The sequence below is a fragment of the Carcharhinus amblyrhynchos genome, chromosome 11 (assembly GCF_965287045.1).
Source record: "Carcharhinus amblyrhynchos chromosome 11, sCarAmb.v2.hapA, whole genome shotgun sequence".
NCBI classification, from domain to species: Eukaryota; Metazoa; Chordata; class Chondrichthyes; order Carcharhiniformes; family Carcharhinidae; genus Carcharhinus; species Carcharhinus amblyrhynchos.
Window position 1 is genome coordinate 89,464,160 of NC_137334.1, and position 27,687 is coordinate 89,491,846.

General features: G+C 47.4%; 1 protein-coding gene across 4 annotated transcripts; it reads left to right on the forward strand.

The window, feature by feature from the left end:
• Window positions 1–17,246: 17,246 nt before the first annotated feature.
• LOC145349775 (beta-crystallin A2) lies at window positions 17,247–26,932 on the forward strand. 4 transcript variants are annotated; one of them, XM_080198317.1, is made up of 5 exons: window positions 17,247–17,460; window positions 21,877–22,058; window positions 23,763–23,904; window positions 25,520–25,662; window positions 26,736–26,932. In XM_080198317.1, exons 2-5 carry the CDS (start codon window positions 21,901–21,903, stop codon window positions 26,881–26,883), a joined length of 591 nt encoding a protein of 196 aa, XP_080054443.1. In that variant the 5' UTR covers window positions 17,247–17,460; window positions 21,877–21,900; the 3' UTR covers window positions 26,884–26,932. The 4 variants fall into 4 exon arrangements, with proteins under 4 accessions (XP_080054443.1, XP_080054441.1, XP_080054442.1 ...); XM_080198315.1 differs by having other exon boundaries at window positions 17,247–17,456; window positions 21,871–22,058; XM_080198316.1 differs by having other exon boundaries at window positions 17,407–17,460; window positions 21,871–22,058.
• The last annotated feature ends 755 nt before the right edge of the window (window positions 26,933–27,687 follow it).

The following is a 27,687-nucleotide window of genomic DNA, read 5'->3' on the forward strand; positions in this document are numbered from 1 at the left end:
AGTGGGAGGAAACTGGAGCACCAGAAGGAAACCCACGCAGACATGGGGAGAACATGCAAACTCTACACAGTCATCCGAGACTGGAATTGAACCCGGGTCCCTGGTGCTGCAAGGCAGTAATGCTAACCACTGTGTCAAATGGAGCACCTCCCAACTCAAAGATGCCCTATGTCTCCGTATGGACCAATGAATCACAGTGTTTCCTGAGAATTTCTGCGCCCCATTTACAATGTGGGATGTATTTAACATCATGAGTTGCAGGAGATGGCCCTCTCGATCACTACCCTCTGTGTGACCCAATCCAGCGACTGCTGCGCGATGCAGAAGGTTCGTGTCACTCTGGGCCTGAGTCAACCTCTCTCTGCCTCTGTAACCTCCATCAACTCTGGAACTCTCTGAAAGATCAACCTACCTCCATGAATCCTCGAATACAGCCCCACATTCTGCGCCCTGCTACTGGCAGCCAATGGTTTAATTGTCTAAGAAATTTATCTATCGCCTTTCACCACCTCAGATGGTTCCTAAACACCTTACACATTTTGAAATGTCGTTGCTGTTTTAATGCAGGACTTTCACCTCAGAAATTAGCTTCTTAAAGATCTCTCCTCCTTTGGGAAGACCTAAAAGCCTAAGTAACCCCTTTAAACCAACATTATAATCGGTCGCCTGACCTATTATCACCTTCTTGGCTCAGTGTCAATCTTAAACCACTCCTGTGAAGTGCTTCAGGATGTTTTTCTATGTTCTAGGTGCTATATAAATGTAAGTTTTTGCCAGTCAGAGACTCGAACATGGGTATCCCTGCATCAACATGGCGGCTTTGGTCTCCATGGCAGGAGGACTTAGGCCACATCCAGCCATTGTTAGCTGCACCTTGAGCCTCGGTGCTGCCCCCTCTGGCTGCTTTGGCCCAGCGCTGTTGCAGGAATGCTCAGTACCACACAATAGAAGGGCAGCAATTGGATAGTCTCAAACAGCAACTCCATTTATTACAGTTAGTTTATATGCAGCCAAAGCGCCAGGGACACGGGTTCAATTCCTGCCTCAGGTGACTGCCATGTGTGGAGTTTGCACGTTCTCCCCACGTCTGCGTGGGTTTCCTCTGGGTGCTCCGGTTTCCTCCCACACTTCAAAAGATGTACTGGTTAAGTGCATTGGCCATGGTAAATAGTGTCCCGGGACGTGTAGCTTAGAGGGATTAGCGGGGTAAACATGGGTCAGGAAGGCGAATGGGATGCTGGCCTTCATAGCGAGGGGGATTGAATATAAAAGTAGGGAGGTCTTGCTGCAGCTGTGTAGGGCATTGGTGAGGCCGCAGCTGGAGTACTGTGTGCAGTTTTGGTCGCCGTACTTACGCAAGGATATTTTGGCCTTGGAGGGAGTGCAGAGGAGGTTTACTAGGCTGATACCGGAGTTGAGGGGGTTGAGCTATGAGGAGAGGCTGAATAAACTATGCTTGTACTCGTTAGAGTTTAGAAGAATGAGGGGAGATCTCATTGAGACGTATAAGATGATGAATGGGATGGATAGGATAGAGGTGGAGAGACTCTTCCCGCTCAAAAAGGACAGTAGGACTAGGGGGCACAGCCTCAAGATAAAGGGGGGGCGGTTTAGAACGGAGTTGAGGAGGAACTTCTTCACTCAAAGGGTGGTGAATCTCTGGAATTCTCTGCCCGTTGAAGTGGTGGAGGCTGCCTCGCTAAATATTTTTAAGACGCGGGTTGATGGGTTTTTGATAAGCGAGGGGATTAAGGGTTATGGGGAGAGGGTGGGAATGTGGAACTTATGTTCTTATGTAAGGTTATGGCGATAGGGCCTGGGTGGGATTGTTGTCGGCGCAGACTCGATGGGCCGAATGGCCTCCTTCTGCACTGTAGGGATCCTATGATTCTGTGCTATGATTTCCACTCCCCGTCGTGTGAAGTGGGATTTCCCCGAGAGGGTTGGCTCCGGTTTTAAGGTTATGTCCTCTTCTTCTGAACTCCCTTCACCAGGGGACACCTGACCCTGTCAAATCCTATAATCACCTTAAACATCTCAATTAGACTTAACTTAATCTTTTATACTTGAGGGAGAACAAGACCAAATGTCCACATAATTTAGCCCCTTTTAGCTCCTGTACTGATACTGATGACAGGTCACGGAAGGTACGTTTATAATGTGGTCAAACAGGTGGATTATCTTCCAGTATACCTGTTGGCAAGGTGGTTAGAGTGAGGCAGTATCCTGCTCAGCTACAGAAAGCAACGGCAAACCACTGCCGTACTTTATCAAGCACAATGATGGACCAATTCCATGGAAGTCCATGGTCACCATTGCCCTCTTACAGTCTGCTGCCTGAAGGAGTGCTGATTTTGGCATGTACTTGGACCATCTGGGATACTGAGTCCAGTTCTGGTCTCCACACTACCTGAAGAACGTAGAGGCTTTGGAGAGAGTGCAGAAAAGGTTTACCAGGGTGTTGCCTGGTATGGAGGGTATTAGCTATGAGGTGAGATTGAGTAAACTAGGGTTGTTCTCCCTGGAAAGACAAGGGAGGTTGAGGGGCGACCTAATAGAAGTTTATAAAAGTATGAAGGGCATAGATAGGGTGAACAGTTGGAAGCTTTTTCCCAGATCAGAAATGACAAACACAAGGGGTCACAAGTTCAAAGTAAGGGGGGCAAGGTTCAATACAGATATGCGGGGGAGGTATTTTACACAGAGGGTAGTGGGGGCCTGGAATGCACTACCAAGCAAGATGGTTGAGGCAGACACACTAGGATCATTTAAGACTTATCTAGATAGTCACATGAACAGACTGGGAATAGAGGGATACAAACGGATGGCCTAGTTAGGAACAGATGGTCGGTGCAGGCTTGGAGGGCCGAAGGGCCTGTTCCTGTGCTGTACTGTTCTTTTGAATGGACACTGAGGAATGTTTTGTCTGCTCGCTGTCAGGTACACCATCGGGTGTAAACAACACAACCTTCAAGTTTCTGAGGTTTTTGTAAACCTGGAACAAGTGGGACAGGAGAACGCCGCTAAACTAAAGCAAACAATACGCTCTTCGTGGATTCAGCGAGCTTCTAAAAAGACAGCAGCTTCAGCCTATTCTCCAGTTCAGAGCTTTGGTGAGGCCACAGCTGGAGTACTGTGTGCGGTTCTGGTCGCCACATTATCGGAAGGATGTGATCGCACTGGAGGGGAGTGCAGAGGAGATTCACCTGGATGCTGCCTGGGATGGGACACTTAAGTTATAGAGAGAGGTTGGATAGGCTTGGGTTGTTTTCTCTGGACTGAGGGGGGTGACCTGATTGAGGTGTTCGAGATTATGAGGGGCACGGTCAGGGTGGATAGGGAGCAGCTGTACCCCTTAGCTGAAGGGTCAGTTACGAGGGGACACAAGTTAAAAGTGAGGGGCAGGGTATTTAGGGGGGATGTGAGGAAAAGCTTTATTACTCAGAGGGTGGTGACGGTCTGGAATGCGCTGCCTGGGAGGGTGGTGGGGGTGGGATGCCTCACATCCTTTAAAAAATACCTGGATGAGTACTTGGCACATCGTAACATTCAAGGCTATGGGCCAAGTGCTGGCAAGTGGGATTAGGTGGGCAGGTCAGGCTCTTTCATGCGTCAGTGCAGACTCGATGGGCTGAAGGGCCTCTTCTGTAAGATTGTGCAAGTTAGGTGGATGAGCTGGATTCTGTGATTTCCTTGTGTTTGCAGAGAACAGGCACATTGGAGTTGAGTGTGCAATGGGAGGTCAGTTTACTTCAATTGGCTGGACGGCTGGTTCGTGAAGCAAAGCAACGCTAACAGCGCTGGTTCAATTCCCGCGCCGGCTCAGGTTATTCATGAAGGCTCCGCCTTCTCAAGCTCGCCCCTCGCCTGAGGTGGTGGTGACCCTCAGGTTAAATATCCACCAGTCAGCTGTCCCCATCAAAGGGGAGAACAGCCTATAGTCATCTTGATAGAATCCTAACCGTACAGAAAAGGCCATTCAGCCCTTTGAGTCTGCACTGACTCTCTGACAGAATATCTTACCCAAGCCCTCACCCCAATCCCTGTAACCCCACACATTTAGCGTGGCTAATCCATCTAACCTATACATCTTTGGACACTAAGGGGCAATTTAGCATGGCCAATCCACCTAACTCGCACATCTTCAGATAAAAATATAGCCTATGGTTGCATATCATTCCCCACTGCTTTCACATGGCAATGCCTTGGACAATCAGATTTGACTTGCCGACCAATCGGCACATTTTTCTTTTGTAGTATAAATTTGACATTTCTTGTGTTCATCCTGATGAGTGCGAGCCAAAAAACTTTGACGACCTGTTTCTCTTTTCAGCAATGTTCAAGATATGATAATGTAACAACGTCTGTGAAAAGTTTATGTATTAATGTCACAAGTGGGCTTACATTAACACTGCGATGAAGTCACTGTAAAAATCCCCTAGTGGCCATGCTCCGGAGCCTCTTTGGGTACACTGAAGGAGAATTTATCATGGCCAATGCACCTAACCTGCACATCTTTCAGACTGTGGGAGAAAACCGGAGCACCCGGAGAAAACCCATGCAGACATGGGAAGATCGCGCAGACTCTGCACAGACAGTGACCCAATCTGGGAATTAAACCTGGGTCCCTGGCACTGTGAGACAACAATGCTAACCACTGTGTCACCGTGCCGTCTCAGATACGGTCTGGAAAAGATCACCATATCCAGAACTGAGGTATGATTTGCCAACTGCTGCTCCATGGACAATAGTGCCACTCGTCACACCTAACCATATTCAGACAACATGCAAAACTGTGTGTTTCCATGTAGAATTAAGCAGATTGGAGGCAGGACGGGTGGGAACTTCAGAGTCTCAACAAGTTGGGACATTCCTGATCCAATCTGACAAGACAGGGCTCTCACCTCCTGTCTTGGGCTTGATCTACATGGTCCAAGCTGATTGGAGTAAGTATTGCACCTCCTCCAAGGCTTGATCTCACTTGTATCTTAGCTAAAGGGCTGAGATGCTGCTTTTAAAGATTGCTTCAAATGAAGCTAAGATGTTTTGGCCCTGGAGGGAGTGCAGAGGAGGTTTACTAGGCTGATACCGGAGTTGAGGGGGTTGAGCTATGAGGAGAGGCTGAATAAACTAGGCTTGTACTCGTTAGAGTTTAGAAGAATGAGGGGAGATCTCATTGAGACGTATAAGATGATGAATGGGATGGATAGGATAGAGGTGGAGAGACTCTTCCCGCTCAAAAAAGACAGTAGGACTAGGGGGCACAGCCTCAAGATAAAGGGGAGGCGGTTTAGAACAGAGTTGAAGAGGAACTTCTTCACTCAAAGGGTGGTGAATCTCTGGAATTCTCTGCCCGTTGAAGTGGTGGAGGCTGCCTCGCTAAATATTTTTAAGAAGCGGGTTGATGGGTTCTTGATAAGAGAGGGGATTAAGGGTTATGGGGAGAGGGCGGGAAAGTGGAACTGAGCCACAACAGATCAGCCATGATCTTATTGAATGGCGGGGCAGGCTCGAAGGGCTAGATGGCCTACTCCTGCTCCTATTTCTTATGTTCTTATGTTCTTATGTAACCTCATGACTTCAACCAAGCTTACTACACTTGATCTTAGCCAAAAACCTGAGATGTAAGAGTCTGTAACACTCACAGGCCAATGCTGGTTGGACATTACCCTGCAAACTGCATCACATGACTGTCTACCTCGTGACGGTCCATCCCTACTCCTCTGCCATTGGCTGCCCAATGTATCCATCTCCAACACACACTCACATCCAACAGCCAATTAACAAGCCGATAGGCTCACCGTTACCTCATTGGACGGCGCCCGATCATCAGCCCTTTTACCCATCTCCAAATGAGTGAATTAAAATGGTTGAGGATAATTTTTTTTTATAAATAAATACACAATTCTTTTCCGAAAACAGAATTCTGCGCAATTCTGGGAATCTGGAATAAAAATAAAAAGTGCTGGAAAATACTCAGCAGGTCAGGCAGCAGCTGTGGAGAGGGAAACTGAGTTTTGGGTCTGAGACCTTCCACAGAACTGAAGAAAGTTAGGAATGCAAAAGGTTTTAAACGAGTGGAAGTGGGCTGGAGGAAGGAAAGGGGAACTCTGTGTTAGGAAGGAGGGCAGAGGAGATTAAAAAGCGCAATTTTTGACGATGAAGCTGTCAAAGAAAGTGGGAATGGGGATAGTGACTCTTTAATCACTCTCAAAGTTTAAGTCCATTTATTAGTGTCTTTGCCAAGATGGCGCCAGAGTGAGGCGACTTCTTGCAAATTGTGCCCAGCATATCTTCTACCTTTTATTCTCGTTCTATGCTTCTAAAACTTCATTCTAACTCTTTTAACCTCATTAATTGATCTTTCTCTACACCCTAGCTATGACCGTAACACTACATTCTGTACTCTCTCGTTTCCTTCTCTATGAATGGTATGCTTTGTCTGTAGACTGTGCAAGAAACAATACTTTTCACTGCATACTAATACATAAATCAAATGTCGGCTTACATTAACACTGCAATGAAGTCACCGTGAAAATCCCCTAGTTGCCACACTGAGGGAGAATTTAGCACAGCCAATGCACCTAACCAGCACGTCTTTGGAGTATGGGAGGAAACTGGAGCACCCAGAAAAGACACACGCAGACAAGGGAGAACGTGCAGACCCCACACAGTCAGTGACCCAAGCCGGGAATCGAACCCAGCTCCCTGGCGCTGCGAGGCAGCAGTGCCAACCGTTGTGCCACCGTGCTGCCCTGGAAGGTCTGTCATCGACTTGGCCTCCACAGTAAGCGAGCTCCAATACTCTTACAAGTGGCATTGGCGGTCTGCACCCGACAGGCACATGTCCTGAAATGTAATGTCATTATAGACTGAGCAGCAGGCCAGGTACTGCACTCTGTCAGTGGAGATACAGCTCCACGTCTGTCACTCCAAATGATCTCAGATACACGGGACGCAGCAGACCCCACCACTCACTGTGATCCGGCAGTTTTCTTTCAGATTAGATCAGCCTGTTACTGCCTGAAGGTGGCTGCTCTGCTGTCCCCGCATTGTGAGAAAGATTCTGCATTAGTTCAGCGTTATAATTAAATAATGAGACAGGTTTAGTTTCTGGGCTGCGCAGCCTCGGGCTGAGGGCCCTGTTTGAAAGCAGGTGCCGTTTTGTATTGTTCTGACCCTTAAAGGGGATGCTGGCTCTCCAGAGAATAGATTCAGGCAACACAGGAAGAGAGGCCATTCGGCCCATTCTGTCCTTGCTCGTATGCTATTTTCCCTCTCTCTGTGACTTCCCTAGTTGCTCTATCAGGATGCTGCTGGTGGCAACACAGTAGCACAGTGGTTAGCACTGCTGCCTCACGGTGCCGGAGACCTGCGTTTGATTCCGGCCTCGGGTCACTGTCTGTGTGCATGTTCTCCCCGTGTCTGCATGGGTTTCCTCCGGGTGCTCTGGTTTCCCTCCACATTCCGAAGACATGCAGGTTAGGTGAATTGGCCATGCTGAATTGCCCCTCAGCGTCCCAAGGTGTGCAGGTTGGATGGATTAGCCGAGGGAAATGTGCGGGGTTACGGGGATAGGACGGAGGAGAGGTCCTGGATAAGATACTCTGTCAGGAGGTTGGTGCTGACTTGATGGGCCAAAAGGCTTCCTCCTGCACTGTAGGGATTCTCCTGAATGCTGTTTCCCTGGTCGCTGGATGACTCACCCCAAATGTGAGCCAGAAACACTGAGGGCTGATGATCTCAGTGTGAAACCCCTGCGGGCGCTTCATAAACACGATAAACCTGAGAACTTGCTGCAGTAGTGTAAGTGAAGTGTTAGCTCGTACAGATGGAGTGAACTCAGATTATTCATTCCAATGTAGGCCCAAAATGACTGAGAATTTACCTTTAAACTGGACAGAACTGGTTGGCACTGCTGCCTCACAGTGCCAGCGACCTGGGTTCGATTCCCAGCTTGGGTTACTGTCTGTGTGGAGTCTGCACATTCTCCCCGTATCTGCGTGGGTTTCCTCTGGGTCCTCCCACACTTCAAAGAAGTGCAGGTTAGGTGGTTTGGTTGCGCTAAATTCTCCCTCAGTATATCTGGACAGGCACCAGAGTGTGTCGACTAGGGGATTTTCACAGTAACTTCATTGCAATGTTAATGTAAGCCTTACTTGACACTAATAAATAAACTTTAAAAAGTAAAGTTAAAACCAATATGAACTGTCTTTCTTCACAGCCCCTGTGAATGTTACCTTCTCAAATATATCCAATTCTCCTTTCAACTTCTTTCTTCAAAAAGATGTTATTTATTTGGAATGATGAACCAAGTCTTGTTTTGAGTTAATTGATTTGATTGATTATTATCACATGTATTGGGATACAGTGAAAAGTATTGTTTCTTGAGCTCTACACAGACAAAGTACTTGGAGTGGGAAAGGAGACAGTGTAGAACATAATGTTACAATCATAGCTAGGATGTAGAGAAAGATCAACTTAGTGTGAGGTAGGTCCATTCAAAAGTCTGATGGGAGCAGGGAAGAAGCTGTTCTTGAGTTGGTTGGTACATGTGCTCAGACTTTTGTATTTTTTTCCCGATGGTAGAAGGTGGAAGAGAGAATATACGGGTGTGTGGGATCCTTGATTACGCTGGCTGCGGCAAGTGTAGACAGAGTCAATGGATGGGAGGCTGGTTTGCGTAATAGACTGGGCTTTGTTTACAACTCTTTGTAGTTTCCTGCGGTCTTGGGCAAAGCAGGAGCCATATCAAGCTGTGATACCACCAGAAAGAATGCTTTCTAAGGTGCATCTGTAAAAATTGGTGAGAGTTGTAGCAAAATTTCCTTAGCCTTCTGAGAATGTAGAGGCATTGGTGGGCTTTCTTAACAATAGTGTCGGTGTGGAGAGACCAGGACAGGCTGTTGGTGATCTGGACACCTAGAAACCTAAAGCCCTTGACAATTTCTGGCGCAGTGGATGGTGTTGCTGCCTCTGGGCCAGAAGCTATAGGTTCAAGTCCCACCCCTTGGCTTGATGGACAAGGAAGGGGTGCTCATAACACAGTCAAACAGGTTGAGAATTGATGTGCAGACAGGCGATAAGGGTGGGAGAGTTCCCTGGTCAACCATGTAATGGACAGAATGTTGGAGCCTCCGTATCATTATCCATAGCCCCAGTGACTGCAGCAACTCTCTGAACTGGGACGCATGCCAACAGGGAAGAGGGAGGTTAGTGTGGGCACTCAAATATGTTGACTAGAATGGTTTTTTCCTTCTGCTTCAGATCTCCTGACCTACTGTACCACGTTCTCCGTCATGGGCAGGGCATGGGCAAGGGGGCAGATCTGGCAGCCACACCACACCTCCCCCTCAACTCAAATAGGCAATCGAGCCCTGTTGGTAACAATCTGGCCTACACTGGCTGCCCTGCCATGACCTTCTCAAGGGCAACAAGGGGCGGAATGAGTGCAGGCGCTGGCCACATCTCCAGAATGAGTTTGAAAAAAGGCAAATTGCGCCCACTTTGATGTAAAACTTTGCACAGATGAAATGGAGCAAGTTGATGAACAGCACAATGGCGCCATCTGCAGGATGCTGCTGCTTATTCCCCAAGTTAGAATTTGGGAATTTCAGTGACATTCCAAAACCAACCACCCCACACCTCTCGCTCCTCACCCCCATAAATACAGTTCACTCTGCAATTCCTGTGCTGCGTTTACTGATCTTTTCCTGTACAAATCCAACTTAGAAATGGCAGCATGGTGGCACAGCGGTTAGCACTGCTGCCTCACAGCATCAGGGCCCCGGGTTCAATTCCGGCCTCGGGTCACTGTCTGTGTGGAGTTTGCACATTCTCCCCATGTCTGTGTGGGTTTCCTCCGGGTGCTCCGGTTTCCTCCCACAGTCTAACGATGTGCAGGCTAGACTGGTTGGCTGTACTAAATTGCCCCTAGTGTCAGGGGTATTAGCAGGGTAAATGCGGGGTTAGGGGAATAGGGCTTAGGTGCGATTGTTGTCGGTACAGACTCAATGGGCCAAATGGCCTCCTTCTGCACCGTAGGGGTTCTACGATTCTACAAAATGCTGGGGTGCCAAGGGATTGTTGGAGGTCTGTATTAGCTATCCTCTGATGAGAAAGATTTGTCCTTTACAACCTCTGGACAGTCCATAGAGTAATAGGACAGAATTATCCCGTTCTGCTTGTCAGGGGAATCGTAGCGGGTGGGACACAGGCCATGCAAGGATCCATTAACCTCGGGTCGGATTTTCCAGTCTTGAGGTGACGTAGTTGGAAAATCCCACCCACAGAGTCATACAGCACAGTGCTAGGCTCTTTGACTGGCCATCAAACACCTATCTATTCTAATCCCATTTTCCAGCACTTGGTCCGTAGTCTTGAACGCTGTGGCATTTCAAGCTACGGCCAACACATTGTATATCCAGTGAGGTGTTTTTGAAATAATGCATTGGTTCATTCACCAACAGTAAACGCCAATATGATCTGTGTATTAGCAAAGCTAGTTGTAGGGTAGCTATTGCCCTGCACAATCCTCGTGTCTTCAAAGCGATGCCGCACAATCGTTTACATCCACCTGAGAGAGCAGAGTGGGTCTCGGTTTAATGCCCAATCCGAAAGGCAGCAGCTCTGACAGTGCAGCACTCCTTCCACACTGCACCGAGAGAGTCAAGCCTCGATTTTATGTTCCAGTCTCTGATGTGGGGCTTAAACTGATAATTTCCTGACTCGGTGCCAAGTGTGCAACCCACTGAGCCACATCAAGCCACATAGGGTGGCACAGTGGTTAGCACTGCTGCCTCACGGCGCCAGGGACCCGGGTTCAATTCCTGGCTTGGGAACTGTTTGTGTGGAGTCTGCACGTTCTCCCCGTGTTTGCGTGGGTTTCCTCCGGGTGCTCCAGTTTCCTCCCATACTCAAAGATATGCAGGTTAGGTGGATTGGCCATGCTAAATTGCCCATTAATATTCAAAGGAGTGTAGGTTAGGTGGATTGGCCATGTGAAATTGCACATTAGAGTCCAAAGGTGTGCAGGTTAGGTGGATTGGCCATGTGAAATTGCACCTTAGAGTCCAAAGGTGTGCAGGTTAGGTGGATTGGCCATGCTAAATTGCCCCTTAGTTTCCAAAGATGTGCAGGTTAGGTGGATTGGCTATGGTAAATTGCTCCTTAGTGTCCAAAGATGTGTAGCTTAGGGGGTTTGGCCATACTAAATTGTCTCCTAATGTTTAAAGAGGTGTAGGTGAGGTGGATTGGCCTTGTTAAATTGTCCCTTAGTATCCAAAGATGTGTAACTTAGAGGTATTGGCCATGCTAAATTGTCTCTTAATGTTTAAAGATGTGTAGGTTAGGATAATTGGCCATGTTAAATTGCCCTTTAAAGTCCAAAGACATGTGCATTAAGTGGACTGGTGTTACAGTGATCGGGCAGTGATGGGGTTAGGGCAGAGGGGAGACCCTGGATGGGATGCTTTTTCGGAGAGTCAGTGCAGACTTTGAGGGCTGAATGGCCTTCTGCACTGTCAGGATTCTTTGGTTCTATGAAGGGGGATAAATTAATCGGTGTAAAATCAGGAATAACTCTGGTTACACCGCGAATGTTTCCTGTATGATTTATTTCTAGTAGCGGCCACATGAAAGAGTTTATAAATTATCTTTCACCTCATCCCAAATGCGTCCACAGCCGTACACTGAAACTGAAGGTGAAGGGGATTAACAGGTAACAAACACAATGATAGAAAATGGATCTCTCTCAGCAGGTTTTAGGTTGCAGCTGCCTGGTACAATGTTGACAGTAAGTATATATGATGGGAACATCAAAATAGAAGAAGACCTTGGTAGCAAAATGGTAATGTCACTGGACTGGTAATCCAGAGGCCCCCGATTACTCGTCTAGGGACATGGGTTCAAATCCCACCCCGGCACCTGATGGATTTTAAATTCAATCAATAAATCTGGATTTGATAGCGAGTCTCAATGATGGTGACCATGAAACTAAAACCACGTCTTATTATCCCCTTCACCTTCAGTTTCGCTGTGTGGCCATGGGTGCCTTTGGGAGGAGGTGAAAGGTAATTTAGAGATTACTCTTTGCTCGTTCCTCCAGCCACTGCTGGAAATAAATCGTTTGCATAGAACTCTCCGACTTCAGGAAGCGTAAAGGAGAACATGCCCCTGCCTACGTTAATGGGGACAAAGTAGAAAGGGTTGAGAGCTTCAAGTTTTTAGGTAACCAGCTCACTAACAACCTGCCCTGGTCCCCCTCCCCAATGCCGACACTATAGATAAGAAAGCCCATCAATGCCTCTAATTTCTCAGAAGACGAAGGAAATTTGGCATGTCAGCTATGACTTTCACCAACTTTTACAGATGCACCATATAAAGCATTCTTTCTGGTTGTATCACAGCTTGGTATGGCTCCTGCTCTGCCCAAGACCAAAAGGATCTACAAAAGGTCGTGAATGTAGCCCAATCCATCATGCAAACTAGCCTCCCATCCATTGACTCTGTCTACACTTCCTGCTGCCTCAACAAAGCAGCCAGCATAATTAAGAGACCCGGACATTCTCTCTTCCACCTTCTTCCGTTGGGAAAAAGATACAAAATTTTGAGGTCACATGCCAACCGACTCAAGAACAGTTTCTTCCCTGCTGCCGTCAGATTTTTGAATGGACTTACCTTGCATTAAGTTGCTCTTTCTCTACACCCTTGCTATGACTGTAATGCTACATTCTGCATTCTTTCCTTTCCTTCTCTATGAATGGCATGCTTTGTCTATACAGCGTGCAATGCCAGTGAGCCCAGCTTCAGAGCACTCGGGCACCATTCTGCAAGGACACCCCAATCTCACAGTGCAATGGGAGACCTCCCTCCCTTCGCCCCACAGACATTGGGGCCCCTCTCATTGACGGCATGCTACTCTGCCCCCTCCTCAGCAAGGGTCACTGGCATGGGTGCCCTCCCAATGGGTCCCCCTGCTTGACCCTTGACATGGCCACATCCCATCATGACTGCCTTCATGATCCACCCCTACATTACCCTCCTCCCAGCCTGCCTCATCAGAGCCCCCACTCATTCCCCCCCAACCCCGCACACCCTCAACACTGCCCTGGCAGTGCCCGAGTGGCACCATCAGGCTGTCTGGTGGCTAGTGCCCGGTGGTCAAGTGGGCACTGCCAATGGGCCAGGTGGCCACTGCCCGGCTATTCCCATAACTACCTGGGGCCCTGAGCCCCTTGACAAGACCAATTGTGCCAGAGCTCTGTGAGTGGAGACCAGGCTGGTGTGACCTCTCGCTGGCGAGGTGGTAACATTCCGGGCGGGAGGAACGATGGCGTGCTGAATCGGGAATGAGTTTGAAATCCAGCCAATCTCATGCTAATCAGCTTCATGCCATGTCTGGCATGATTCATTTTGCACCATTAGAAAGGGAACAGGAGAATCCCAAACTGTTTGCTGCCACACTACCTTTTGGCCCACATACTGTCCTCAGTGGTCAGTGCAATCTGAGCCAGGCGTGGGGTGCCTGAAGAATTGATTTGATTTATTATTGTCACATGTATTAGTATACAGTGAAAAAGTGTTGCTTCTTGCATGTTGTACAGACAAAGCATACCGTTCATAGAGAAGGAAACAAGAGAGTGCAGCATGTGGTGTTACAGTCATAGCTAGTGTGTAGAGAAAGATCAACTTAATGAAAGGTAAGTCCATTTAAAAGTCTGACAGCAGCAGGGAAGAAGCTGTCCTTGAGTCGATTGGTACATGACCTCAGAATTTTGTATTTTTTTCCCGATGGAAGAAGGTGGAAGAGAGAATGTCCTGGCAGCATGGGATCCTTAATGATGCTGGCTGCTTTGCTGAGGCAGCGGGAAGTGTAGACAGAGTCAATGGATGGGAGGCTGGTTTGCGTGGTGGATTGGGCTACATTCAGAACCTTTTGTAGTTCCTCGTGATCTTGGGCAGAGCAGGAGCTCATACCAAGTTGTGATACAACCAGAAAGAATACTTGTCCCCAGTGCCTCTATCTCAAGCTGTATTCCATCAGTTATGCCAATACGAAAATTCACGTGAGCAGCAAGAACATGCTTGTGGATAAACTGACTCAGATTCCATGGACACAGTTCCTCACAGCTACTGCCAAATCCATGTCAGGCCTGATTAACTATGGCTGGTGTTATCTTGTAAAAAGTCTGACAACACCAGGTTTTAGTCCAACCTATTTATTTGATAATATACTCACAAGCTTTCGGGGTTAGTCCCTTCGTCAGGTGAATGGAGAGTTCTGGCCTCAGACAGAGCATATAAAGCACAGACAGTTTACAGATTACTGATTAGAATGCGAATCCTTACACCTAACCTGCTGTTCAAGACCTGAAGTGGCTGATAACAGCAGGTTAGGTGTAAGGATTTGCATTCTAATCAGTAATCTCTAAACTGTCTGTGCTTTATATGCTCTGTCTGAGGCCAGAACTCTCCATTCACCTGACGAAGGGACTAATCCGAAAGCTTGTGAGTATATTATCAAATAAATAGGTTGGACTAAAACCTGGTGTTGTCAGACTTTTTACTGTGTTTACGCCAGTCCAACGCCGGCATACCCACATCATGGTGTTATCTTAGCAGTACAACAATGCAAAACACAGTGGCCATTCAAGCCACAAGACCATATGACACAGAAGCAGAATTAGGCCACTTGGCCCATTAAGTCTGCTTCGCCATTTAATCATGGCTGATATTTTTCTCATCCCCATTCTCCTGCCTTTTTCTCCATAACCCCTGATCCCCTTATTAATCAAGAACCTATCTATCTCTGTATTGAAGACACTCAATGACCTGGCCTCCACAGCCTTCTGCGGGAATGAGTTCCACACATTCACCCCACTCTGGCTGAAGAAATTCCTCCTCATCTCTATTTGAAAGATCATCCCTTTAGCCTCAGATTGTGCCCTCTGGTTCTAGTTTTTCCTACTAGTGGAAACATCCCTCTCCACGTCCACTCTATCCAGGTCTTGCAGTACCCTGTAGGTTTCAGTAAGATCCCTCCCTCGCCCTTCTAAACTCCAACAAGTACAGACCCGCAACTGTTTCTCATTCAACAAGCTCTTCATTCCAGGGATCATTCCTGTGAACCTCCTCTGGACCCTTTCCAAGGCCAGCACATCCTTCCTTAAATACAGGGCCCAAAACTTCTCACAGTACTCCAAATGGGGTTTAACAGGCCCATTGAGCTATTCAATCCAATCAGATAATCTCTGACTTTATCTATACTTTCTCAGCCTCTTCCCAGATCCCTTAATTCCTTGAGAGACCAAAGGTAGACTTTTCCCCTTCTGCCCGCTATGGGAATGGTAATAGGGTGGAACAGGACCATGCCAAGGTCTGTCTTGGGGGCGAGTGTGGCTGGAAAATCTCGCTTAAAAATCTGTCTGTCCCAGCCTTAAATATATTCAACAATAAAACACCCTCACCCCTCTGGGGTAAAGAATTCTAATGATTCCAACAACCTTTTGGGTGAAATAATCTCTCCTCATCTCAATCCTAAAGGGTCATCCCCTTATCCTGAGACTGTGCTGCCACCTCCCCCTGCCCCACCCCCGTGTTTTAGACTCTCTGACCAACAGGAACAGGCCCTCAGCATCTACCTATCAATTCCCTTCAGAAACTTGTACACTTCACTGAAGGTGTGCACCCTTTCAGGATCAGATGTTAACCTGTGGCCCTGTCCTCCCTCCCTCTCAGATGTGCCAGAAACATTCTATTTGAAAGTGGGATTGGAGAGTTCTCCCCAGAGTCTCCGACAAACAACTGATCGGCCCATCGCTATCACATCGATGCCTGTGGGATCTTGCTTTGCACAAATTGGCTGCCACGTTTCCTGCATTGCAATCGTGTCTTGGAAATCAAAAGTAACTAATTCACCCGAGAGAATTTTGAGATGTCCTGAAGTTGAGAAATGTTCTCTATAAATGCTTCCCAAGTTCTTCCTAAGTTCCTCTGTTAATTCTTTCAGCTTTGATGGTGTCTCTAACATAGAGAATCCCCACAGTGAAGAACAGGCCGATCGGCCCATCAAGATAGCACCGACTCTCTGACAGAATAATTTTAAAAGTTTATTTATTAGTGTGGCAAATCGGCTTACATTAACACTGCAATGAAGTTACTGTGAAACTCCCCTAGTTGCCACACTCTGACTCCTGATCGGGTACACTGAGTGAGAATTTAGCATGGCCAGTGCATCTAACCATCACATCTTTTGGACCGTGGGAGGAAACTGGAACACCCGGAGGAAACCCACTCAGACATGGGGAGAACACGCAAAGACAGTGACCCAAGCTGGGTGGGAATCAAACCCTGGATCCCTGGCGCAATGAGGCAGCAGTGTTAACTATTGCGCCACTATGCCACCCGACTTACCCAAGTCTACACATTTCCATCTAATCTGCACACCTTGGGACACTAAGGGGCAATTTAGCATCACCAATCCAGCCAACCTGCAAATCTTTGGACTGTGGGAGGAAACCGGAGTGCCCGGGGGAAAACCCACGCAGACATGGGGAGAACGTGCAGGCTCGCCACAGACAGTGACCCGAAGCAGGAATCGAACCCGGGTCCCTGGCGCTGTGAGGCAGCGGTGCTAACCACTGTGCCATCCACACAGCACCAGCTTTGACTTACATTGCTCGCAGGAAGTGGCCATCTCTTCTCTTTGGTTTCCAGCTCGCCACAGCTGGCCTTTGACTATGAATGGGACAGCAAGTGAAGGGGTCTGGGCTGAAAATAATCGCAGTAAGAAGTCTCACAACTTCAGATTAAAGTCCAACAGGTTTATCTGATGACTCTTTCGTCAGGTGACTCGCCTGATGAAGGAACAGCGTTCCAAAAGCTTGCGGCGTTTACTACCAAACAAACCTGTTGGGCTTTAACCTGGTGTTGTGAGATTTCTTACTGTGTTTACCCCAGTCCAACGCTGGCATCTCCACATCCTGAAAGTAATCACCCAGGGCAGTACGCTGCTGTGTAGAAGAGAATTAACACAAGACAGAGAGCGAGAGAGAGAGACTGACTCTCCGTAAATATAATCTCGCTAAACCACAACTAGATATCCAGCTCATTGTTCTTGCAAACTGGTATGTCACTAACTGCACTGGCAAGCCAGAATGTTGTGTCAGTCTGTTTTTCCTCTAGCCTGGCGGGAGGTCAAAAGTCGAAACAGCATTTTCTATTGTAGTGAGGTCTGGAGAGACAGATCAGACTGATCCTTTCCACAATGGCCTCCGGGTGGCCACACAAAAGGCTCCTGACTCACGTGGGCCTCTCCAAGTCTGGGCAGTGCTGAGCTTGCAGGGATTGTGTCCATTCTGCATTTACACTGGGGAAGAGGCAGGAGTATAAAAGTGGCCTCGCCTCCCCGACTGACACCACAGAAGCCTCGTTGGATCGTTCCACGGAAGACTCAAGTGAGTAAGTTGCTTGCGCAAAATACCTGATCGGACGCACGAAGAGCCGGTTCAGTGTTGAGGCTAAAGTGGGAGAGGAAAACACCGGCTGTGTGCTTGCTGGGACCAGGCGACAGGCGGGGGTGCCCGTTGTTACTTACCTTGCCTGTTTATTTTGCGGGAGACTCGCAAAGAACCTTGCTGTCAGTGGATGAGTGAAACGTTACAGCACCCGCTACAGATCTCCCGGATCGTGCGTGGTTAAGCTCTTTAAGTCCAATCACAGGAGCTCGAAGTGAACTTACTGTGCCGGGCAGTGTGACTTAGGGTAGTGAGTCCCAGTGTCAAATCAGTTACAGAGAGGAAACTGGAAAAAAAAGAAGGAAAGAAAGCTTGGATTAAGAGAGAGAGAGAGGAAAAAAGAGACAGAAAGAAAAAGTTTGAAAAAAAAAACTCCAGCAACAATTAAAAGTTGAGGGAATGAATCTCCGTAGTTGTAACAGTTCATCTTCAGTGCCAGCGGGTTTATTTTTAAAAAATGGTTGCTACAGAAGGTTAGGGTGCACGGAGTTGGGGGTAAGGTGTTAGCGTGGATAGAGAATTGGTTGTCTAATAGGAAGCAGAGAGTTGGTGTCAATGGGTGCTATTCTGATTGGCGGTTGGTAACTAGTGGAGTGCCGCAGGGATCGGTGCTGGGGCCTTAGCTATTTACCATTTATATAGATGATCTGGAGGAGGGGGCTGAGTGTAGGGTGTCGAAATTTGCTGATGACATGAAGATGAGTGGAAAAGCAAATTGCGTGGAGGGTTTGGAAAGTCTGCAGAGGGATCTGGATAGGCTGAGCGAGTGGGCGAGGACCTGGCAGATGGAGTATAATGTTAGCAAGTGTGAGGTTATCCACTTTGGTAGAAATAATAGTAGGAGGGATTACTATTTAAAGGGTGAAAAGCTGCAGCATGCTACGGTGCAGAGGGACCTGGGGGTCCTTGTGCACGAGTCGCAAAAACCCAGTCTGCAGGTGCAGCAGGTGATCAAGAAGGCGAATGGGATGCTGGCCTTTATAGCGAGGGGGATAGAATATAAAAGCAGGGAGGTCTTGCTGCAACTGTACAGGGCACTGGTGAGGCCGCAGCTGGAGTACTGTGTGCAGTTTTGGTCGCCGCACTTGCGCAAGGATATTTTGGCCTTGGAAGGAGTACAGAGGAGGTTCACTAGGCTGATACTGGAGATGAGGGGGTTCGACTATGAAGAGAGACTAAATAGACTGGGTCTGTACTCGTTGGAGTTTAGAAGGATGAGGGGGGATCTTATAGAGACGTGTAAGATAATGAAAGGGATGGATAGGATAGAGGTAGAGAGATTCTTCCTGCTTAGAAAGGATAGCAGGACTAGAGGGCACAGCCTCAAGATAAGGGGGGAGCAGTTTAGATCGGAGTTGAGGAGGAACTTCTTCACTCAAAGGGTGGTGAATCTCTGGAATTCTCTGCCCGTTAAAGTGGTGGAGGCTACCTCGCTAAATATATTTAAGTCACGGGTAGATAGGTTTTTGACAGACAAGAGAATTAAGGGTTATGGGGAGAAAGTGGGAAAGTGGAACTGATCCACTTCAGATCAGCCATGATCTTATTGAATGGTGGGGCAGGCTCGAAGGACTAGATGGCCTACTCCTGCTCCTATTTCTTATGTTCTTATTTTTGGCCGCAATTGACCCCTTTAGCAAAATATAAAAGGACTACTTACAGTGAGATGGTCAGGTCATACTCTGTGAAGAGAGTTTAGTTTTCTACAAACCTAGTACAGGAACTGAGTGTCATTCAGTAAAATCCTTCGAGAGAAAGAGATGCAACGGAGATGACCTCCTTGGAAAGGTAAGTACTTGGGGCATTTTGTATCAGAATGACCAAACACGCCAGTTTGGATTGTCCAGATGTCCTGTATAGCTGGATGCTTCCCCTCTGGGTTTTTATCTGTTGTTCTCCCTTAAGAGAGGGATGCGGAGAGGATGGTGAACCTGTGGAACTCTTTGCTGCCCAGGTCATTGAGTGTCTTTAAGGCAGAGATAGATAGGTTCTTGATTGGTAAGAGGATCAGAGGAAAAGGCAGGAGAATGGGGGAAAAAAAATCAGCCATGATTGAATTGCGCAGCAGATGGGATTGGCTGAATGGCCTAATTCTGCTTCTATGTCTCACGGTCTTGTAGTACGTATTGTGATATGCATTATGGAGTCTAGGTTGGATGGATTGGAACATCTTTATCTATCTGTCATTTGTTGTATATTTAATTTCAGTAGTGAGCTAGACAGTGCAGTGTAATTCTCACAAAGGACCAGTTGGCCTACTCCTGCTTCTAGTCTCCGGTGGGTCCATTAAAAGCCTGGAATTACATCCTCTTTTCAAACCAGGTGAAGTGCTTTCTTAGTGGAGCCAAGTGCAAGTCACGGATCGGAACATCTCTTGACGAATATTCACAGACATCACCCCCGAGTGCCTCCCTTCCCCAGTCTTCTGCATTTTACCTCCTTCTCCCCTGAGGTAATATCTCCTGCTAGAATCCTGGCTGAAGAAGTGCCAGATGCAGGAGGTGTCACACCCCACGGGGGGACAGGTTAGATGGACCAGGAGATCTTTATCTGCCCATCATTGTTCATACAATGGTCAGGATTTTAAAGGTGAGTTTACCACTGAGAAATATTTTCCAGGAATGAATGAGGGAACATTGGAAACTGGACAGCAGTTTCCGCGTTTCTGTGCTTAGCCGCATCTAAGCTGACTGGAAGTTGTTCTGGGTTTGCCACGAGCTGCTCCGTTGTTTTGACTGGAAGATGTGGGTCAGTAAGTTATGGGCAGCATGTTTGCCACTAAATCGCAAGGCGTCGGGTTCGAGTCCCCTCTCCGCTGAAAGAACTGTCCAATTGATCACATCTCCCTTTGATCTTTTCTCACAGCTTTGTGATTCTTTTTCCTTTTCTTTTTTAAAGCTACTGCTGAATCTGTTCTAGCTTCCTCATAGGAATCCCAAGGAGGCCACACAGACTGCCCACTGACAGAGTATCTTGCCCAGGTTCTCATCCGTCTAACCTACACAGCTTTGGACACTCTGTCCATCAGTTCATAAGATATAGGAGCAGAATGAGGCCATTCGACCCATCGAGTCCGCTCTGCCATTCCATCATGGCTGATATGCTCCTCGTCCCCATTTTACTGCCTCCTCGCCATAACCTGAGTGGGATTTTATTGCCTCGCTTGTCCCAAAACTGTAAAATCCCACCTGAGTTCAATGGAGCCTCCCATCGCCTGTCCCTTGCCTGCTCCAATTCCCGTGGCAGGCGGAGTGGTAAAATTCCAGCCTCAGGGACAATAAATCATCTCCCTCTGTATCTCTCGGCCACAACCTTACATCTATATATCCTAGTACCATTGGATAATTGGGACACCTTCTCCTTGTCTAACTTACCGAAATCTGTCATAATTCTTTACACCTCTGTCAGATCTCTCTTAACTTCCTTTGTTCTGAGGTGCACCAGCGTGAGCATAAAGATGGGAAAAGGATGGGATCAAAATGCACTATGACATTCTCCAAACAGCCAAGTAACCCCTCGGATTATTTGGGTAGAGTTCCAGATGAGATGAGGGGGGAGTTGCAAGATGAAAAGCTTTGACAACATGTCTCTTTATTCAGCGATACTCAAGTTCCATATCACTAAACAGTTAGCTACAGGAGCATTGGTGGAACCTCAGATCAGATGAATGCTTGAAATGATTGAAGGTGAGCACTGACTCCATTTGTCTGTAGTTTGTGCCAGTCTCTCGCTACGGCAAACATCCCATTGTAACCTTCTGGGAAATTTAAGGTCAGCGTTATCATCTGGATAGTGACGCCGAACCTAATCCTTTCCAAATCAAGGGTGTTTGAAGAAGCCAGCTCCTGCTTCGGGAGACATCAGCTAACCCAAAGTGATTAAACTCATTTTGTTTTAACTTATTCTTGGGATAGGGGCCTTGTTGGCAAGGTTGGCATTTATTGTCTATCCCTACTTGCCCCCTGAGAAGGTGGTAGTTGGCTTTCTTCTTGCTGTCCTGTGGGGAAGATACCTCCCTAGTTCTATTAGGGGGCAGAGGTACAGGGTTTTGACTCAGCAATCTATGCCCAAGTCAGGATGATGTGTGACTTGGAGGGCAATGTGTGGAGATTAATAGTGCCCCGTCAACTTGTGCCCCTTTAGATGGTGAAGGTCTCTGGTTTGGAAGCAAACCTGGTATCTGAATAGCTCGATTCCACACCAGGAGAGGGAGATGGAGGAGATTCCAGAGCGCAGAGTCAAAACAGCCAAAGGCCTCATCACCAGCATGAACAGGGCAACACATTGAATGGAGGCAATAACTGGGGGGTTGTTCTATGTTTCTGCTGCTAATGATAGGTTCATCTTCCCGCAGTAACAGAAGGTACAGTACCAGCCATTCAAGATGACGACCCAACCAATGGATATCATGGGACAGTGGAAGATCACTATCTGGGAAGAGCAAAACTTCCAGGGAAAGCATTGTGAGTTTATGCTGGAATGTCCAAACATCATGGAGCGGGGATTCAGCAAGATCCGATCCATCAAGGTGGAATGTGGACCGTAAGTATCCAACCTTACATTGCTCCTTCCCAATCTTCCAATCTTTTCCCCCTCCCCTCTCTTCCCTCCCCTTCCAATAATGACCTCCACCATTAGTAACGGAGAGGTGATGTTGGATTTCGAGTGGGTGGTGGGGCCCACTGATTCATTCACCAGAATCCATTGAATCCCTGCAGTGTGGAAGCAGGCCATTCGGCCCATCGAGTCTGCACTGACTCTCCAAAGGAACACCAACCCCACCTCCCCCCATCTCCCCCCCAGTCCCCTGCAAAGAAAAAAGAAAGTGGTTTAAGTAAGAATTGGTCCCTTAGGAAACCAGGCACGGGAGAAATGATCATGGGGAATAAAAAAATGATAGCGGTCTTGAGCAGATATTTTGTGTCTGTCTGCGATAAAAGACACAAGTTTCATACCAGTAATAAAGGGTAACCTAGGTGCAAAGTCGAGTGAGGAAATTAAGATAAAATAAACGGAGAAAAAGTATTGGTGAAACTCAAGGGATTGACATTGGATGGTGGTGGAACAAGCTGATGTCTTCTCTTGCTCCTATTTCTCATGGTCTTATATAGTTATTGCCGATAGACTTGACTATTCCTTACCAACCTCTCATATTTTATATGTTTGGGCTCATCCATTACTCTGTTGTATATTTCCTAACCTACACCATGTCCCACCCCCTGCTCGCTAACCTACATCAGTTCTCAATCTAATAACCGATTGATATAGAACGTCCTTAAAGTGTGAGTCACCGCTCTCCCCAGTGTCCTGACCAATCTTTAACTCCCCATCATTGTTAAAACAGATTATCTTGTGGTTATCACATTGCTGTTTGTGGGAGTTTGCAATGTGCTAACTCATCGTTGTATACCCCTACAATACAGCGGTGACCACGCTGCAAAGGTGTTTGGAGGATGATCCCTACAGCGCAGAAGGAGGTCATTTGGCCCATTGAGTCTCCACCAATAACAACCACCCAGGCCCTATCCCACAGCCTTGCTAATCCTTCTAACTGTCACATCCTGGGAGACTAAGGGGCAATTTAGCATGGTGAATCAACCTAACCTGCATATCTTTGGACCATGGAAGGAAACTGGAGCAACCAGAGGAAACCCAAGCCGGCATGGGGAGAATGTGCAAACTCCACACAGACAGTGACCCAAGGTGGGAATTGGACCCAGCTTCCTGGCGCTGTGAGGCAGCAGTGCTAACCACTGTGCCACCCACGTGCTGCCCTTTGGGAAGTCCAGAGGTTGTGAAAGGTGCTACAAAATTGCAAGTTTATTCATCACCTGAACCAAAGCCCAGTGGAATGAGACCGACACTGGAGGCAGAGCTCAGAGGTGAGCACAGGGGATGGATCGCTCAGGTTTCTTGAGCCTGACTGTCTTCTGGTGAACTGCTGGAAAGTGTGACACAGATGTCAGCTTTGAATCTGGCCGTGATGCCCCACGTGGTGGAACAGCCTGCTGAAACACACTGTCGAAACTCAAGAATGAAGGACTTTCTCCGGTGGTGATTTCGGAATGAACGTCACGCCTATTGAAGTGTGTCCCAACTTGAGTTGGCAGAGGTGGGGAAAATATCGGAGGTGGGGACAGCGGGAAAGCTGTACCTAGCTGGAGGCTAGGTTATATCAGACCCAGGAGAGGTTGCCTGTTGCTGGGGGAAATCACTGAATGTCTTCTCTCCCTCTCTCACCTGCAGATGGGTGGGTTATGAGTATCCAGAGTTCCAGGGACAGCAGTTCATTCTGGAGAAGGGTGACTACCCACACTGGGACGCATGGAGTGGCAACAGCGGCTACAGAACAGAGCACCTGCTTTCTTTCCGCCCAATCAAATGTGCAGTAAGTCCCTCTTTGACTTTTTCTCTCAACGTCTAGATCAGTTCTGTAATCCTCAGCCTTTAAAAAGAAGTCAAGGTCAGGGATTGTGCTCTACATGCGATCAAACTAATTCCAGGCATCTTCATAAAGGATTAAACTACTGATTATTTAGTGCATAAAGCATATTCCTCCCACGTCACCATCCCACAGGGAGGAGAAGACTCAGATTAGAGAGAGTTACACACAGGGACTTTGGTGTTTGACAGACAGAATAGTACATGGACTGGAGTGTGTTACACACAGGAAATGCAAGAACCGGGAGACACAGATTGAAATGTCTTACATGTGAGAGAACACATGTAAGCCTAGTAGGTAGGGACATGTTTGGCGCAACTTGTGGGCCAAAGGGCCTGTTTGTGCTGTAGTTTTTCTATATTTAACACATGGGTCTGAGCATGCAAGACAGTACATGGCCTGGAATGAACTACATGTAATTTTTAAAGCTTTTAAAATTTATTCATTCGTATCACAAATCGGTGTACATTAACACTGCAATAAAGTTACCGTGAAAATCCCGTAGTCGCCACACTCTGGCACCTATTTGGATACACTGAGGGAGAATTTAGCACGGCCAATGCACTTGACCAGAACGTGGGAGGAAACCAGAGGAAACCCAGGCAGAAACGGGGAGGATGTGCAGACTCCACACAGACAGTGACCCAAGACAAGAATTGAAGCTGGGTCCTTGGAGCTGTGAGACAGCAGTGCTAACCACTGTACATAAGCACATAGAATAGATAGTAGTAGATGCAAGCCAAGTCTGGAATATGTTACATGTATGAAAACACATGATCTGGAATATGCTGTATTCAGGATTCAGATGGGAATGTAATTTGGTCAGAGCATTAAATACAGGAGTTGTGACGTCTTGTTGAAGTTCTATAAGACATTGGTAAGGCCACACTTGGAATACTGTGTGCAATCCTGTCACCCTATTATAGAAAGGATATTATTAAACTAGAAAGAGTGCAGAAAAGATTTACTAGGATGTTCCTGTGACTTGATGGATTGAGTTATAAGGACAGGCCGAATAAACTGGGACTTTTTTCTCTGTAGCGTAGGAGGCTGAGGGGTGATCTTATAGAGGTCTATAAAATAATGAGGGGCATAGCCAAGGTAAATAGTCAATATCTTTTCCCAAAGGTAGGGGAGTCCAAAACTAGAGGGCATAGGTTTAAGGTGAGAGGGGAGAGATACAAGTGTCCAGACAGGCAATTTTTTCACACAGAAGGTGGTGTCTGGAACAAACTGCCAAAGATAGTAGTAGAGGCGGGTACGATTTTATCTTTTAAAAAGGAATTAGATATTTATATTGGTACAATGGGTATAGAGGGATATGGGCCAAATGCAGACAATTAGGGTTAGTTCAGGGGTTTAAAAAAAAGACAGCATGGACAAGTTGGGCCAAAGGGCCTGTTTCCATGCTGTAAACCTCTATGACTCCAAGTCACTTAAATTTGAACAAAACATGGGAATGCCCGACGTTAGCACCTTGCAGTTGGTGTCCTTCTGGAGACTTGAGCTGTTGTTGTACATTTGCAATGCAGCCACTCTCACTCTTTCTCCCTCTTCCCAGAACCACAGTGACAGCAAGATCACCCTTTACGAAAACGAGAACTTCCAGGGCCGTAAGTTTGAGTTGTGCGATGACTACCCCTCCCTGCAAGCCATGGGCTGGTGTAACAAGGAGGTTGCTTCCATCAAGGTGAACTCTGGAGCGTAAGTAACCCAGTGGATATGCGAGCAGTGATGTTCTTCCGCACAGTTACAGGTAGCCACGCTCTCCTCTCCCCCCCCTCACTGCCTGGAGGAAAACACACCACCTTGGCCAGGCGTTTGATATCAGGCATCGTGCATTGGGCAAACCAGTCTGAGGCAAAAGTGCAAAGTGAGTGGGATGGAGCAACCTGGGGGTTCATCACCCACAACAGTGTTCACTTTGTCTTCAGCAATGGGTTGGTTAGTCCCTTGTCCCAGCTGCCAAGAGTCCCCACAATTCTGAGGCCTTGGCACAACTCAGTAATGTGTCGATTGTCCAAAGGTGGAGAAACGTGAGCAAAGGAATTAGCTCAGAGGACCTAGGGAAAAGGATTTTTAGAGTTTATTTATTAATGTCATAAGTAGGTTTACATTAACACTGCAATGAAGTTACTGTGAAAATCCCCTAGTTGCCACACTCTGGCGCCTGTTCGGGTAAACTGAGGGAGAATTTAGCATGGCCAATGCACCGAACCAGCACGTATTTTGGACTGTGGGAGGGAACAGGAACACCTGGAGGAAACCCACGCAGACACGCGGAGAATGTGCAAACCCCACACAGACAAGCCGGGAATCGAACCCGAGCCCCTGGCGCTGTGAGGCAGCAGTGCTAACCCACTGTGCCGCCCATGCCCAGTTAGAGTAGCAGAGGCTGTGATGTAGTCATGGTGTATTTTCCGATTAAATTTTTACACCACTGTGTCCCTCCCTGTCTGTGTAACCATGCCCAGAATTTCAATTCTCCAAGAACCCTGTGCCCCTACAATTCTGGTCACATGCACAGTCTGATTTCTATCACTCCACTATTGGTGAGCCTAGTCTTCAGCTACTTAGTCTCTAAGCTCAGAAATTTTTTAACAAAATTCCTCTGCCTCTCTGCCTTCTTTGTAAGCACGCTTCTCAAGTTCTACTTTGACCTGTTGCAACGTTCTTTCACATGGCTTAGTGCCAAACTTCTTAACTTGTTGACACTTATGCGGAATGACTTGGTATTGTGTCAGGTTCTATTTAAACACACCCTGTTGTTGTTACAGGTGGGTTGGCTACCAGTACCCAGGATACAGGGGCTACCAGTACATCTTTGAGAGAGACAGGCACAACGGTGAGTTCAAGAACTACAATGAGTACAGCACCCAGGCCCATACCAACCAGATGCAGTCCATCCGCCGAATCCAGCACTAAGCGATGGAGAGATCGCCAACTATCTGACCCACCTGTACTAAGAAGGAACTGTAGTGAACAATAAAACGAAAGCATTCTGCAAAATATTTGAGGGATGTTCCTTTATTTATTGCCCCTTTACTGATTTGAGGGGAACATACAAGTTAGGAGCAGGAGTAAGCAACTCAGACCCTCAATTCTGCTCCACCATTCAATACAGAGGAGATGTCAGGGGTAAGTTTTTCACTCAGAGGGTGGTGAGTGAGTGGAATCGGCTGCCATCGGTGGTGGTAGAGTTGAACTCGTTGGGGTCTTTGAAGAGACTTCTGGATGAGTACATGGGATTTAATGGGATTGAGGGTTATAGATAGGCCTGGATATGGATATGATTGGCGCAACTTGTGGGCCGAAGGGCCTGTTTGTGCTGTAGTGTTCTATGTAAGATCATAGAATCATAGAACTACCACCGTGCAGAAGGAGGCCATTCAGCCCATCGGGTCTACACCAACTCTCTGACAGAGTATCTTGCCCAGGCCTTCTTCCTCGCCTTATTCCCATAACCCTACTCATTTCCTATGGCCGATCCATCTAACCTACACATCTTGGGACACTGAGGAGCAATGTAGCTTGGCCAATCCACCTAACCTGCACATGGTTGGACTGTGAGAGGAAACCAGAGTGCCCGGAGGAAACCCATGCAGACATGGGAAGAACATGCAAACTCCACACAGACAGAGGCTGGAATTGAACCTGGGTCCCTGCAGCTATGAGGCAGCAGTGCTCACCACTGTGCCAGCCTGGCTGATCTGATTGCGACCTCAACCC

Coding starts and splice junctions, on each gene's coding strand:
- LOC145349775 (XM_080198317.1), top strand. CDS start 21,901: ATGACGACCCAACCAATGGATATCATGGGACAGTGGAAGATCACTATC. Junction 23,905..25,519: donor TCCGCCCAATCAAATGTGCA/GTAAGTCCCTCT, acceptor CCCTCTTCCCAG/AACCACAGTGACAGCAAGAT. Junction 25,663..26,735: donor ATCAAGGTGAACTCTGGAGC/GTAAGTAACCCA, acceptor TTGTTGTTACAG/GTGGGTTGGCTACCAGTACC.